The sequence below is a fragment of the Mercenaria mercenaria genome, chromosome 1 (assembly GCF_021730395.1).
Source record: "Mercenaria mercenaria strain notata chromosome 1, MADL_Memer_1, whole genome shotgun sequence".
NCBI classification, from domain to species: domain Eukaryota; kingdom Metazoa; phylum Mollusca; class Bivalvia; order Venerida; family Veneridae; genus Mercenaria; species Mercenaria mercenaria.
In genome coordinates, this window is record NC_069361.1 from 41,425,873 (window position 1) to 41,441,907 (window position 16,035).

At 32.4% G+C, this 16,035-nt stretch overlaps 1 protein-coding gene across 1 annotated transcript in view; it reads left to right on the forward strand.

Annotated features, from left to right (window-relative positions):
* The window catches only part of LOC128557570 (uncharacterized), a 40,723-nt gene extending 25,711 nt beyond the window's left edge, over positions 1-15,012 (forward strand). Inside the window, exons 17-25 of the mRNA XM_053545050.1 lie at positions 2,463-2,674; positions 3,066-3,249; positions 3,519-3,642; positions 4,885-4,979; positions 5,600-5,788; positions 7,229-7,409; positions 13,781-13,947; positions 14,260-14,386; positions 14,678-15,012. Of these exons, the coding sequence (XP_053401025.1) occupies positions 2,463-2,674; positions 3,066-3,249; positions 3,519-3,642; positions 4,885-4,979; positions 5,600-5,788; positions 7,229-7,409; positions 13,781-13,947; positions 14,260-14,321 (1,214 nt within the window). The 3' untranslated portion in view covers positions 14,322-14,386; positions 14,678-15,012. The remainder of the gene's footprint in view (positions 1-2,462; positions 2,675-3,065; positions 3,250-3,518; positions 3,643-4,884; positions 4,980-5,599; positions 5,789-7,228; positions 7,410-13,780; positions 13,948-14,259; positions 14,387-14,677) is intronic.
* Positions 15,013-16,035: the final 1,023 nt, after the last annotated feature.

Sequence of the window (16,035 nt, forward strand, 5' to 3'; positions counted from 1 at the left end):
TAAAAGGTAAAGGTAAAAGTCTTGTTTATTATAATAGTGCCACCTCTATTGAAAAGGCCAGCCAGTTTGGCTTATGAGACACCGTTATTGTGCTTTCCAATTACCTCCCAACTCCTACCACTATGCCAGGCGCCATGCGGATAGAAGTCGGTAACCATTCATTCAGCTCGCGGCTCAAGAACCGGCCTTATCGGATCGAGTCCCATGACAAACACACCCCCATCCCTCCCCCATTTATATGTATGGGGGATATGTACTCGTGGAATATATGTAATAAGTTTAAAAAGTATGTATTCATAGTGCAAATCATCCATGCTAGATAATACGTACGATATGTTTGCTTTTTCTAACATGTCTGAAATGATCTATTCTTTTATTTATCATAGAGCTCTAGTTCATTTTTCACCTTAAATTAAAGCAAACGTGTTCAATATAATTTTAAACTTAACTTTTGAAGTTTAGTAGGTTGAAACATTCTTTAGGTCAAGGGTATTTTTATTACCTTCTGTAGTCAGTTATTTATTGTAAAAATGCTTTTTTAACCAATTTGAAAGTAAAAATGCAGATTTCTAAAAGGTCAGTAAGAATTCTCGATGTCATTTGTCAGACATACCTTGTAAATAAATAATATTATTACATAATTGATACTGCTATTTCTTTTGTTGCACTTTGCGGACTTATGATAAGTTTTATATATATATATCCAAAATGTATTGATTGGCAATACGGATATTCAATAGCGGAAAAAAAAGAAGAATCAAGATGCCTTTAATTCTTTTACATATTTAATTATTCTAATCCAAGTAAATTGTATAAAATAATGTAACACATCCGGTTTCACCCGTTTACGGGATCTTCAGGAGTAATCCTGTACTGTTGACGTTAGTAACGTCGCTTGGTAACGACGTCGTTTTATTGTAATAAGGGACGTTACTCTTTGGAGTATTATATAACGATACTACAATGAAAGAAATTATTTCACAAAATAAAATCATTAAAAGCAAGAGACAACCAGCCAACCTGAAGAAACTATTAACAACAGCATCATTTATAGAATCGGCAAGGAAACCAGAAATAAAGCAATGTGGAAAGAAAAAATGTAGACTGTGTAAATTTCTGATGGAAGGGAATAAATACCACTTCATAATGGCCGACAGTTCCATATAAAATTTTCCGGTACGTGTGAAATACAAAATGTCATATATACAATGAAATGTTCCGGATGTTCAAAAGACTATATTGGAGAAACGTCTAATTTACGAAATCGAGTAACTCTTCATAATCAACATATAAGGAATCCGGAAAACGCTCTTCTACCAGTCAGTCGCCACATTGCAGAATGCTCAAAAGATTTACTTCAAAAATTTAAAATAATGCCAATTTATAAATTACAAGAAACAGACAGATTTAAAAGAAGGAGAAAAGAAACATTATTAATTAATACTTTTTGTCCAGAACTAAATGCAAAATAACACATTAATAATTACATAGTGACATCCCTTGAAAAACTCCGAAGAGTAACGTCCCTTATTACAATAAAACGACGTCGTTACCAAGCGACGTTACTAACGTCAACAGTACAGGATTACTCCTGAAGATCCCGTAAATGGGTGAAACCGGTTGAGTTACATTATTTCATACAATTTACTTGGATTAGAATAATTAAATATGTAAGAAAAATTAAAGGCATCTTGATTCATCTTTTTTTCCGCTATCTGTCTGAGCAGTACAATCCCTGTAAATGCGCACTACGTAAGCGCTTATGCCCTTCTCGCACACCATACCTATAGTTCGGACTCCTTTAATGTGTAAAAGCATGTGCACAAAAATGACAAATTTTGCCAACACCTGGTAAATTGTAATGTGTTTTTTAGAAAAGAAATAAATGGAAATAGAAAAATAGCTCTCAGCTCATTTACACGGATAGTTCAGCGTTATTATGTATGTTATAGTTTTTCGCAGTTATGCATGATGACATAGAATACTCGCACCGAAAATTGTGACACGAACATACTGACAATTTTTCCTACTTTAGTCTTTTAATTGAAGTATTAGTTCAGCACTTCATGGTTTTAATGTATTGTCACATTGGAAAAAAGTTTGTTTTACAGTAACTTCAAAATTCCTCAGAAATAATATCATGTACACCACCCACCTAATCCATAATTTCAAAATAGCATAGTCCTTAACTTGCGTTTTACACCTTTACATCAGAGAAAATCATTACATTACAGTAGATTTCCACCTAACGGGCACGCCAAAACAACAGGCACGCCGAAATTGCGGCCACTTTTTCAAAGTACAAAATAAACCTGTTCTTTATTCATTATTAATTTTGACCAGTACAGCGGTCAAACCTGTACTCAATCGGGGTGCCTGGAATGAAAATATGTCAAAGCACCAAATGTAGGTGAATGGCGTTATTTTATCACAAGTTTACTTTTTGCACTTGTTTATTTTAGCTGATGACCCATTAAGGCAGTTCTCAGACATAGAGGACGGAAAATTTGTCTCTCCACCCATCAAAACACTTAGTGGAGTAACATTAGCATCCACGTGTGCACAGTCCTGCTTAGATTTGGAACATTGTACTAGTTTCAATTATGACTATGGTCCAGATGGTACCTGTGAATTGCTTCGTTCAATTCGACATTATGATGATACTTTGGCAGAGGTATATATATTTTATGTAATGGCTGAATATTGAATCCTGAATTTTGGAATCTAAAAAGAATATCAGTTCAGGTCAGTGCTTTCTGGTTAGTAAACATTGCTGTATGATGTTGATTACATCAATTAAGATGGATAATTACAGGTACACTTCAAATTAAAGGCACATATAAAATAAATGCTTACAAAATGGTAAAGGAAAACCCGCAAAAGTAATGCTTTTTTGTACTTTAGTTAACCATGCATTGAAAAGTGATTAGTTCTATATAGTATCATATCAAAAGAAATAGTAACATACTAAACATTTAGCGTCCCCAATTTTATTAAATTAAAGCTGTCATTTATTTGTTATTTCATTTACATTGTTCTTTAATCAAATAAGTGTTACCTTTCAGTCTGGTCTATTTTGTCACTTTGAGCGGTTGTCCAGCGGCCATGCTGTTGAGATCAATGAAGTAAACTTAAATATGCGACACAACTGGCTTCATTTTGTCAATATAGACCTCACAAACGTGTTGGGTTACAGATCAATCGTATCAAGTGCTGGCATACTCACTGATTATACCTGTCCTGAACCAGGTAAAACAATGTTATACATTACAATTTATAAAAATTAATAATGTAAACACTCGTTTTCTTGCTTCCTGGTGCTGAATAACATGTATAGTCTGAATTGCTCAATATTTTGTATTATGAGAGAACATAATCAATAAAACTTTAATTGTGAAAACTATGTAATATCTGAAATAAAGTGTTTTGAGAATTTTCAGTGATATGATATACATGTCTTGCTTGTGAAAAAAATATGCAAAAGTTTAATTTAATCACAATGCATCTTCGAATTCCAGGCCCTGTTGTAAATTCATCACGTGATACGTTGAGCAGAGATGAATGTTTATCTTTGATCCCTCCTGATCGGCCAGATCTGAATAGATTCTGTATTGGTATACACCCCAAAAGCCTCAACCACAGGTAATACTGAAATTCGATGCATGTTACAACTATTTGACCAAAGGTTATACAATTATTGACTCTTGAGCCATTGGATATGATGTGATATTCACCTGAAGAGGGCAATATTGACCGAGGCGATATGTTTTATTATATGGAATCAGGTTTATAAATAAGTAACACATATTTGTTGCAAAATATTTAATTTTTGAAACTTACAATAACTGTGTGAAACCTTATTAAAGATTAATTAAATGAAGACATAAAATTCCTGGAATCATTCAGTGTGTATAGAGTTTCTTATCGCTGAAATATAATGTATAATGTAACTTCTAAATATTGTTCGCTTTACATCCACTTTGTTGTTAAAAATATATTACATTGTCACGCTGATGTTAGTTTCCCGTTTGAAATACACCTGTTAAACAATAGAAATTGATAAGAGTCTGCGTTCAATTAAAACGCCTGAATAAACAGTTTTACGGTTTAACATTACTTAGAATGATGTTAAGCCGTTTGGTTTCCAAGTTGTTTTTAATTTTGCATCCATTAAAACAGAAATCTTCCAGAATCCATACCGTAATAATAATTGCTGATTTAAAAATTAAGAAACATTCTGCGTATAACAAGTAATACGTCTTTTGTTTAGTCATTTTATCGCAAGTATCCCACAATAATTTAGTGATATAAGTTATCACCACATGTTCTGAGCAAAGTATATTTAGTGTTTGTATGAAATGAAACTCGTATACACTTTGCATGACGCTTGTCTGTTTACTTGACATGCAATACCGCAAATACCCTGCTTCAGAATCATGTGACAGTTGCTTCGCTGTAATTACATTTAGGCGATATCTTGTATCTGAGATGATTTTTATGATTTGACTTAAACTAATGGTACTCATAACTAAAAAAGAACGCATGATAAACATAGCACTTATACAGGATACGTAGTATAACATATATATATATATATATATATATATATATATATATATATATATATATATACTATATACGCTCAGGTTATGGAAATGAGGGTTGTCTTAAATGTCTATACTTTTCGTGGACAGACTTAATTTAACCGAATCATTTAAATTTAGTTTTTCAGTTGCGTTACAAGCTTCAAAATTTTGTTTTATTTGAAGCCACGTAGCGTTCTTTATACCTTTGAACACACATTTATCTGAATTACGGGTTGATTAGCCAGTAGACACTTATTGTATGCTTTACCTAAAACATTTAGTTGTTATTTTTTTACAGAATTATTATTGACGGTGAAGGATCCAGGACGCTTTTTAACGGTGATAAGCCGATGCTTGATCTCAAATACACTAGAAGTAACAACTACATTGCTGGTAAGCATTAGCAACACATTTCTCATTATTATTCATTACATTTAGTCGAGCATACTCAAGTAAGAAAAAACGAAACAAATTAACTACAGCTGTATTTCACTCGCAGTTGTTTGATGCATGCATATTATATGTATATTTGTTGGTCTCCTTTTACGAATTCTAACGTTAGAGCAATTTCTCTTTAATGTGACTGTCATTATCGTATAGACAAGGTTTGCGTCAGGGTTTATTTGATAGCCAAATAGCCATGAATATAAACAAAATCTGATCTTATTTACGTGTTTAGGTAATGGAGAGAGACTCTCACTAGCCGCTCTACTGAATGTAGCCGTTTTAGTAGATGAAGTTATTCCCAACTTTCGTTTTAGTGAACAAAAATCAGTGAAGGTTATTACATGTTTGGAACTATCATGAACCTCCAACGTCGTTGTAAATTCAGTTTCATTTCCAAGCGGATGTCCTTAGTATAAAAATAAATAGCAATGTGTTAGACTAGGAGGTGACAGCTAAATTACGGTATTTTTTATTTGTAATTTGTAAAGTACTTTGCTACAAAGATTTTGCCCTAATTATAAATAACCATGCAGAAATGTCAGAACAAATATGTTAATATATCACAGGAAATTGGGATGGAATCACGGACAATGAAACAGATATACGAGCATACGCTTTTGCAATTGGAAGACACATATGTGAAGATATGATCCACCCTCATCATGACCCACATAAGCATTTGATGCACGAGTCACAGTGGACCAACATGGCTGTCATTACCGCATCGGCGATTTATAATCCTTTCCCACTCCCATGTAAGCTTATATTAGTGTTATCTATCCTGGAAATTGTTTTTGACCTGCCAGTCTAAATAGCTTTAATATACTTTATAAAATCTCATTTACAAAATTTGTTGAAGCCCAGTCGTTGTATGTCTTTAGTTGTTGTTCTCAAAAATACGATAGCGTCGTTTTGAAGAAAATGAAAAGTAGAAGTCCGGCAAAAGTGTCGTCACTGACCAAATAAATTGTTCAGTGTTATAAGCGTTGCAAGGTTATTCACCAAATAGGTTAGGCAGTAGATCGAGTCCGAGAAGTGTAACAACTCTGAATGAAATAAATCCTAAAAATGCTTAGCAACTTAAAGACGATTAGCAACACTAGTTAGCGAAAAACGGAAAAGAGCAGCAACTCTGTTGAGCGGAGGAAGACCAAGAACAGTATCAGCTCTACTGGACAGAGCAAATCAAACAAACGCATCATCTCTGATGTGCTCAGCAAATCCAAGAAAACAGTGCCTCTAGTAGGCAACTGCAGTGATGTAACGTTCGACTATACAACGTTCGGTATTCAAATTTGTCGTTACACTCAGGCGTTTTATACTTGTCTTTTATCAATAGATCACACTTTATTTGTTTGAATTGTTTCAAGTATACATGACATGACGAAATGAGTGCTATATTTATCCTCGGGCGGGGCGGATGTTTTCCGTGATTTGATAAAAGACATTGTGTCTGAAATCATTCGTCCTCCACCTCTAATAATTCATGTGGAGAAGTTGGCAGTTACTTGCGGAGAACAGGTTTGTACTGGTACAGAATCCAGGAACACTGGTTAGGTTAACTGCCCGCCATACATAACTGAAATACTGTTGAAAAACGGCATTAAACCCAAAACAAACAAACAAACAAATCATCACATTACGACTGGAAGTATTGAAGACTACAATCCATGATACTAAATCCTTCGGTACAGACATTCACTTTCAAATGTACGTAATAGGTAAATGTTCTTCAGGGAGGTTATTTTAAATACATTAACACACGCTTAACTTGTCCATACTTCTTAGATAATATTTAAGAAAGAAAAAGACGTACGCTGATCCATAAGGTGTTAAAAATCATTTTCTCTTACTCTTTTGGATTCCTTAAGCGAAAAAAAAGCAAACCTTTTGTTGTTAACTTCATTGTAAAGTGTTAAGAGTTAACAGAATAATTAAGTTTGACAGTTTATGTGCAGAAGATGGTTTTATATTGGAACACGTGAGCATGGGATGGTGATTTGATATTTACCAACATTGTAAAATTGTGTTTCGTTTGCTGCGTAAATGTTTATAAGATAACAGTATTCACGTTTCATTTATACGACAATGGTAACATCACGCATAAAACATAGAAAGTCACCACATACACTTTCAAACAGAGACATCCATCAAATAAATCAAGACGTTGCCGAATAATTTTCTCTGTATTTCAGCCGGAAAGTACTACCTGATGATCAGGGCAATAAATAAAGTAGAATACGGAGGGCCGCTTGCAGTTACCATATGTCATAGTACACCCTATATAATTGATATTACATACCCTGTTGTGTACGAAGTCTTTGATATTAAATATGACGAGGAGAATTATGTATTGTCAGCAGAACATAATTCTACGTAAGTATTTATATGATATTAGTTAATAGTAACAGCAACTTCTTGAAAATCATTTAATGTTTTACAGTATATTCTCCGCAACATGATTAGATTCATATAGAAATAGTCAAAGGCATTTACATTTATATCTTGTAGATGGTATTTTACACTATTAACATGTAACATTTTCATTGCTTTACTAGTCTAATGGTTCGCACGACAAATGCTCACGTATTTAAATAAATTGAAGATAATTAAAACAATTTGAAAAAAGTCGTTCACAGATGAAATACTCAGCATTATATGGAATTAGTTTGGATTAAAAAGCGTAATGACTTTTTCGAGCCTTACGAATTACGAGTCTATGTTATCTGGGATAAAGGTAAATACAAATGTATTTACAAAGAAATATTGTCGACTTGGCGCAGTAACAGGTTAATTAAGGTTTCCAAACTTTTCAGGAGAAGCAAACAACTGATTTGTTTGGTCAAAATTTTATACAGGCATTGATTAAATATTTCTGAGTACACGGAAGACTGTTTCATTATGATTTGGTAGTCATTTATCAAAAACTGTATGAAAAAAAGAGTTATTCAGAAAACACATATTTAGCAGAATCTGACACAGATATTCTTGATGCAGAAATGGGTTAAGAGCTCTTATCAACTTCTTGCACATTCTGTTTTGTTTTTTGTTGTTGTTTTTTTTTCATTCTCGATTTCTTCTCTTAGTTTAGCAACTTCTGTTATTTGTAGACGTCGACATATAATTGTGACTGTTTACAAAAAATCTGGAAAAGTATAAGTAAGATTATGATGTAATGTGTCATTGTGCTGATACATAACCTTTCATCTGTATATCACTCTTTTGGTCCTAAAGATTTTACCTTCAGTATTCACTCTTTGAAACTATGTTTAATTGAATTTATTGTAAAATAAATATTTAACATTGGAAATTCAGCATTTTCGTATTTTGTGTAGTACACATGTATATATGTCTAATTAGATATACTATTAATACACTGATCTGTTGATCGCTTTTATATCACACCTGGGGTTGAGTTTTTAATTGTTAACACATTAACGCAATTTCATTGAACCACAATAAATAAATTAGAGATTTTGATGATATGAAAATCTCGAAGTATGGTTTAAATTAAAATATTTACATTTATTCAATTTACTTATGTATTTTCTACAGAAAGAAATAATGTTTTGTATTCACAAAATGAATGATATGATATCAAGGGCGACTTTCTCCGCGAAATTGAACGAGCGGTCTGATGTCGTTCACAAGAAACATAAACAAAATGGCCTCTTTTAAAACAAATGTTTGAAGAAAGACAAAAAAGTCATTGATAGCTAAAACAATTACAATTGAACGGACAAGACTATGCAGTTTTTCCTTAGATTTAAGGATATTTAAAATTAAAATTAGGATCTGTATTTTTATCATAAAATCTACTGTGGGTTTATTGAACGTTTATTCTATTTGTTGTAAAAATCGATACGCGAAGATTTATCGTAAGATTTTGTTATATTTATGTAAAGACACATGTATATAGTTGGGTAATGTTAAAATGTAAAAAAAAGAAAGAGTATTATTTCTTGTGCATTTATATGTGAATAAAGCGCTTTGGGATTTCCGGCAATAAATTATCCTAGAATGGCTATCGCAATCCATAGATTAGCCTGAAGTCCCGAAGTAGATTATACCCACGTAAAAACATTTAATCCTTCACAAATGATAAAATAGCGCAGTAACATTACAGTTATGTAGAATTCAACATGATCTCGTCAATTAATACATGCACATGATTTTGAAACATAATAATAATATAAATATAAAGAAACGCTCTTAAAATGCTTAAGCTTGTTTAGGTCTTTTAGGTACTGCGTTGCAGTATCCTTGGAAATGAAGCGAGATTAAATATAAGGGTGTCGCAAGTATTACCAAAATTACATATTTCATCTATTGGTGTCATCGACATAATATTTCACTTCAACTTCCAGAAAATTTGTCATGCTCATTTATATTGTCAATAAAGCATTGCAAATACAGAAATTTATAATTAAAACTTCCAAGAGTTCAATGATTTATATTTGTTTCAAACATATTCATTCGTCTATATACAGCTACATGAAAAATAAATTGTACACAACAAAAATGAATGGGATTATGCTGAAAGCAATCTTATGCTTACTGAAGCTTTTTCCAATGCATACTAAGTATCGGTATAAAATATATGGCGGGTTTCAATTTGATAATACTAGTTGAAGAAATTTAGTTATACATGTACTTGATAGAAAGATAATAAGTAGTGAAAGTACATGGAATATAAGATATTCAGGAGAGAATTTATATTTGCATTATACAGAGAAAACAAGACAGATTGTTGAATGATAATCCAAGCTCAATAATATTAGGCAAAAGTAAGTTTTTCTTTCTTATTTTTGCAGCAACACAAGATCTTGTGACAAAACTGAATGTCTGAATGTCTATGTAAAACTGAAACCGGTAGTTTAAATAAACAATCATTCAGTTTACCCAGTGAGTTACTTTTTGTGGCCTCGTTTCCTATTGGTTCTGTTTTAAGTAACACAAGATGTTCAAAGAATAATTAAAGCCTATATAATGGTCCAGAATAAAATTTATATTCTCCCAAATATACGCCAGATGTTGTCAAATACTTATGTCGGTAGTGATATTCATTGCGCGTAAGTGTAATGAACTGAATCATTTTAAATGTGGACATAGTATTTTCAAAGTATTCCGTCTAATATTTGCTTCAACACTTGTCTTCCCCAAAAAAGGTCATTTACCCGTAAGTGAGAATTTTCTAATAATAAAATTTAGGGGCGCATGGTGTTCCTTTATTTCTATGAGTTTACTGCTAGTACTGTAATCACATGCGGTGTACCTAGAGTTTAATACCTATCTACCTCCAATCTTTAGTCAACTGTCATTAAAATGTGGAAAAACCTTTGTTTAATTAACTGGTCAGCAAAAACAAAAAGTGAAAACTGTATTGATTTATTATCAAGCTTGAGATTGACCATGTTTCTAAGATGACAGCTGAATTAAATAGAACAAGTACCTGGCTGTCTAAATATTTATTACCACACCTCAGTTATGGCTTTGAAATAAAAAAAATCAAAGTATTATTCAAAAGATGTGGCAAATTGAATTGCTGTATGAAGATGAATAGTTCATTATGCTTTTGTATTGCTGAAAGAATAGAAATATTCTCATTCTTTGGATATCACATCATTCTAAGAAATCGAGCAATTGTTTTTTGTTTTTTTGTTGTTTTTTTTCAATATCAGAAATGTTTAGAATCTACCATACCATGGCTATAAAAATATGCTCTGATTTTGACCACCAGTGTTGCTATAAAAATGTTGTGATCGTTTAAATGTTACATTTAATTTAAAACATAGATTTGAAGTAACGCAAAGCATTTGAAGCAGTTTCACAGCCACCCCGCCTATTGTCTGTCTTATTTAAGGCAACAACACAGTGGCGGCAAATTTACTCTAAAATTTAGATGCAAGTTCATAAAAATAAAAGATGACTAACCGGTAACAATCAAGTCAATAAAAGACGAACCCAAAACGATCAAACATTAAATTTTAAATTAAACAGATTGTCCAATTGGGACTGTCAAATACGATCGACCAAGTTTACAAATAGGTCACTTGCGTTTTATTTGTGATACCTCTTGTGAGCATTTGACCTGGGTATTAATAGAATTACAATAGTGAGATGCGTTCAATAAAATATATCGACAAAACCTTAAACTGTCCATTTTGTCATAATTATGTTCTAAATATATATGTGAACATATGCAAGTAAAAGGATGTGCATTTCACTACCTGTATTATGCCTTAATTCGACATTTTTCTCTGGCAAAAATGCCAAAATTTTGCAATATTACCTGCAGTCAAACTCAATATGTTTTTATACATATAAACATTAATTACGCCGATTGTAAAGCAGACCGTGACGAACACTGTCTATGGGAATTATTTTGAAATTTTACTTAATTACTGAATTATACACGAAAATCCAAACACCATCAATATATCCAACTTGTTTAATCTCTTCACGTATAATTTACATGTATATAAATATGTGATATTATAGGTCGACTGTTCAATGAAAAACTATGTTATCTCCCATATAGTAAGTGTAGTGTTGCAGCGAACCATCGGTGTGTACTGATGTACCTAGCTAGCTGTGGTCAGTAATGCATGTACAAACAATATTTTAAATATAATTTACATGGGGTTGTTTTTCTTGTGTCTAATGCAATAACCGGGAGACATTGACACAAATTACATAAACGGCCTTAATTTACAAATTGTACTTCAACAAAAACTAATATTTGTCTTTGTAATATGCGTTATAGTGGAGTTTGACTGCGCGTAAGATTTCAATACTTTGGGGGTAAGATTCCGGTCTTAACGAGACTCAAACAATTTACAAGCGGCGTATGTACTAAAAATCATCATATGTTGATGATAGTTTGACCAACTGTTAAGGCTTTAGTGTAATTTTCAAGAGAAAAATACTCGGCCTAAAATATGAACTGATGTTGAGTTTTGACTGTGGCAATGCCTTAATATAATGATTCCAAAGAATGCACATTTTTAGTGAAAGACTTGTTTTTATCTTGGCAGTTGCTATAGTAGCTGTAAACGTTACTGTATGCTATGCTCACAGCAAATGAAAACATTCTTTTATATCATGCTTATAGAAAATATAAACATTATATGTAGTATGCTCATAGCAAATATAAGCATACTTGTATATTATGCTCATAGCAAAATGAACACATTCTTGTATATTATGTATAATCAAATATAAACACTCTTTTATAACTATTTTGTACAGTGGATACAATATATTCCATATGAATTAGTAGAATTCCCATGACACTGCAAGCATTATTATGATAACACATTACTAATGATTATTTTATTTAGCGTTAGTCACCCGGGTACTTGTTTATTACCATTCCATTCTATGTGCCTATTAAGGAATTGATATTTCTTCATCACAAGTGAACACTGACACAATATAAACAGTGCATTTAGAAAGCATACTGATGTAAAACCATTTAATTGATAGTGAAACATATGATTACTGAATCCTAACATCAAACGTTGCTGAATTTAAAATAATTTCATTCAAAGAAAAGAAGCGTCGACAACTTTTGCACTTTCCGTTAAATTCCAATGATTTCTATATAATCGGCGCTCTCTAGGAATACAAATTTCAGAATTGTACTTTGGTTTTGCACCAGTAAGTCAAAACAGCGCTGACTTGAATATCACCAAAGTTGATTTACACCTTTTGAAATCTTTGTTTGAAAAGTACATAATGGCAATAAATACTATTCTTGTATCCTTTAAAATTATACTACTCCCTGTACCGTTACCTTCAGTCTGGCAGATCAAGCTGCATGAAATTCCTTTATGAGGAACAATTTAGATTTTAGAAAAAATAAGGATAAAATAATATGTATTTCTGCCATTTGTATTCATCTAATATCATCTTTCATTCTGTAATATTATATTCAATACCTTTCAGTGTAATCAAACATGTAAATGGTTTCACAAAATAAGTGCACCTAACCCATGTTTGCACCAATGAATTTTACATTGGCAGTTTCTCTGATATACAGGCTCCGTTTCCTCGAATCGCCTGTCTAAATTCCAGTTTGTTTAGTTCTCCCCGTTGATCTTTTCTTTTAGGGCAAGCACATTTTTAACTGGCGACCATAGGAAGCTTTTCATTGAATTACACACTAGTGTAAGGTTTCATGTGGACCGCCGTATGAACTCATATGTGAATGTCTAACAAATATTTCTTGTACATGATCATGTTTAAATGTTGGGTTTTGTTCAAACCTGGGCTAGATGGCGTAAACGGTAGCATGCATTTTCACTACCATCCGTGAACAGGCTCAATCAAACAGATCCTGCAGCATTTTCTTTTTGTTGTACTGTGCCACCTGTGGTGTTTTAACTTTCTAATTTTATTGTTTTAGAACAAAACACAGTAAGAAATTCTATTGGGGTTTTGCACTAAACAAACATTCCTGCGGAGTTAAACTATTTTTGCAATTTTATCAAAGTCGTTATTTTTTCATTGAACATTAAATCCAATACCAGTTGATGTATTTATCTGTTTTGTAGCCAAAATAGATATAAAAAAGGATTTTTGTAAAATTGTGAGAAAGACCGTTCTTCCGCTAAGGTAAATATATATTGTCATTTAGATACATCAATTACTTCAATTCAGAAATATAACATATATTGCTCTTGCTTTACTGTTTAACATATACATTGTCGCAACACGTAGGAAAGACCTATATAATTTTGTAGCGATGTTGAATCGGGCATTGGCTCTGTTGAACTTGCAATCGGAGACAACCCTAGAAACGAAGAACTGTTGCCGTGGACAAGAAGACCAACGTCACAATATATCATGTATAGACACCATATTCCAGACGGTATTCCTGCGTGGTTACGTATACGTGTTACAAATAACGGTATATATAGTAATTTCTTTATGAACTGATTCACGTATTTTCTAGATTTCTCAATATTCTTTCCTAACAACCCGGCTGTTATATTGGAATATTTAGTACAATGTTAGTATTTCATGTGATTCATTGCGTTCAAACTTATATCTATAGCTGAAGTACTTTTTACATTTTCTTTATTCGCTTTAGGGACCATAAACTATTCCAAATTATTTCAGAGACCGTTTTTAAAATTTTGTTCAGTTGGGTTACGTTTTATATACAACTGTATTACACGTAGTAATGATGTCACAGCTCTATTGTGCGTTATATTTTCAGTTGAATTACACTCAGTGGGAAGGGCTGATCAAGCTATTATTGTGGATGCAATCCGCCATTAGCAGGGACTGTGTACGATGGTCCTCTGTTCAAGGAGGACCTACAATATACAAAATATTCAAAACAGGTATCAAAAAGTGCAATACCTTTGATTTTGAATTATGCAAAATTATACATCTAAGTTCTATTTAACCCATTGGGCCCCTTTTTAATTACATGTTTGTACTGAACACCGTTAGTCTTAATTACTAACATAATCGTTTATAATGTTGATAGAAAGTATTGTATATGACATCAAATAAACCAGCTTGCCGTTTGTTATATTCAGTTTTACTGATTCAGAACAACGGAAACAAAAAACTATGATTACATAATTTACGTTAGACTATTTGAATAAGTGTTATCATTTTTGGAATAGATATGTTTGAACTGGTATGGCTTTTACGACCCCCAGTCAGGAATTTCTTCTTACGAAGTAGGAATTGGGACTTCAGCAGGTCTGACAGACATTGCGGAGTTACAGTCTCTGAAACATCATGAACATTCATATTGTGTGGCATTAGATGAAAATTCTACATTGATTCATGATCGTGTTTATTACCCGATTGTCTGGGCAAGCAATGGAGCTGTTAACCAAAAGAATATTTCAGAAACATCAGATGGAGGTGAACTGTCTTCAGTATTTTGACCTTGCTTTTTCATGATAACATACTGTATTTTATTAGTTCGCTGTAAAATATGAAGAAAATATAGTTTTTGTAATCTTGCATATTTTTGAAGCATCCTTCATTTTAGATAAGTAGACACAACTTACAGATGGTATCTAAAACTAATATTGAATCTGGCATTGTTTTCTGTTGATAACTTGATTACAATATTTATGGTGATTTCGTGTTCGAGCTGATAGGCAATTCACTCTGAAAAAAAAGTTGCAAAAAAGTATTTTATGACTATTCGGTTACTGGGTAAAATATTTATAAATATGCATGCATTTCCCCCAACATTTGATGTTTAAGCCAAACATTAACTTTGGACATGAATCGCGATAGAGAAAACATCATACATAAGAAAAACATGTATATAGACTTTAAGATTTAACAACATGGAATCCAACGACATAAAGTTATTAGTAAGTTTTATAAAAATAATTAAGGGATCAAAATGTACTAGAACATTCCTTGATATAAAAGTGTATATTCTCTCTGATGGTCACGCCAAAACTATACCGATCTTGCTGAAAGTTTTTCCACTTTACATGACATGAGCCTTATGTTTCCAAATGTATTTCATTTGCATATGCATATAGACCTAGGCCTATAGAAATGCAGTTACAAAAAGAGTATGTTAATGCAATGTAGTTGTTCTCTAGGAAAAGCAAACTGTCAGTGCGAGTTAAAAAGATACGGGTATTTCCTTCCAAAGACACCGAATCCGCTGTCGCCTTTCAGAACGTCCATCATTTACCGCATGGTGCTTTGTATTTATTGAAAACATAAGCAGTATATAGGTACATGCTTTTTCAAAGTATGAGTATGTTTCGCCGAAGTCAAATTCCAGGTGTAGTCCACTTATACATATTCAGCAAAATGAGACAATACACTCATATAAAATGACGTTTTCGTTTGTAATGTAAACGATTTGTATTATATTTTTTTTTGTAATCTGATACTAACTTAATATAAATTGATCATTCTTTGGTGCAATAGAATACACAAACCCTTTATTTTTTGGTATTGGATCTGTTTTTGTACTCAAATTGTCGTTAAAATAACTTAA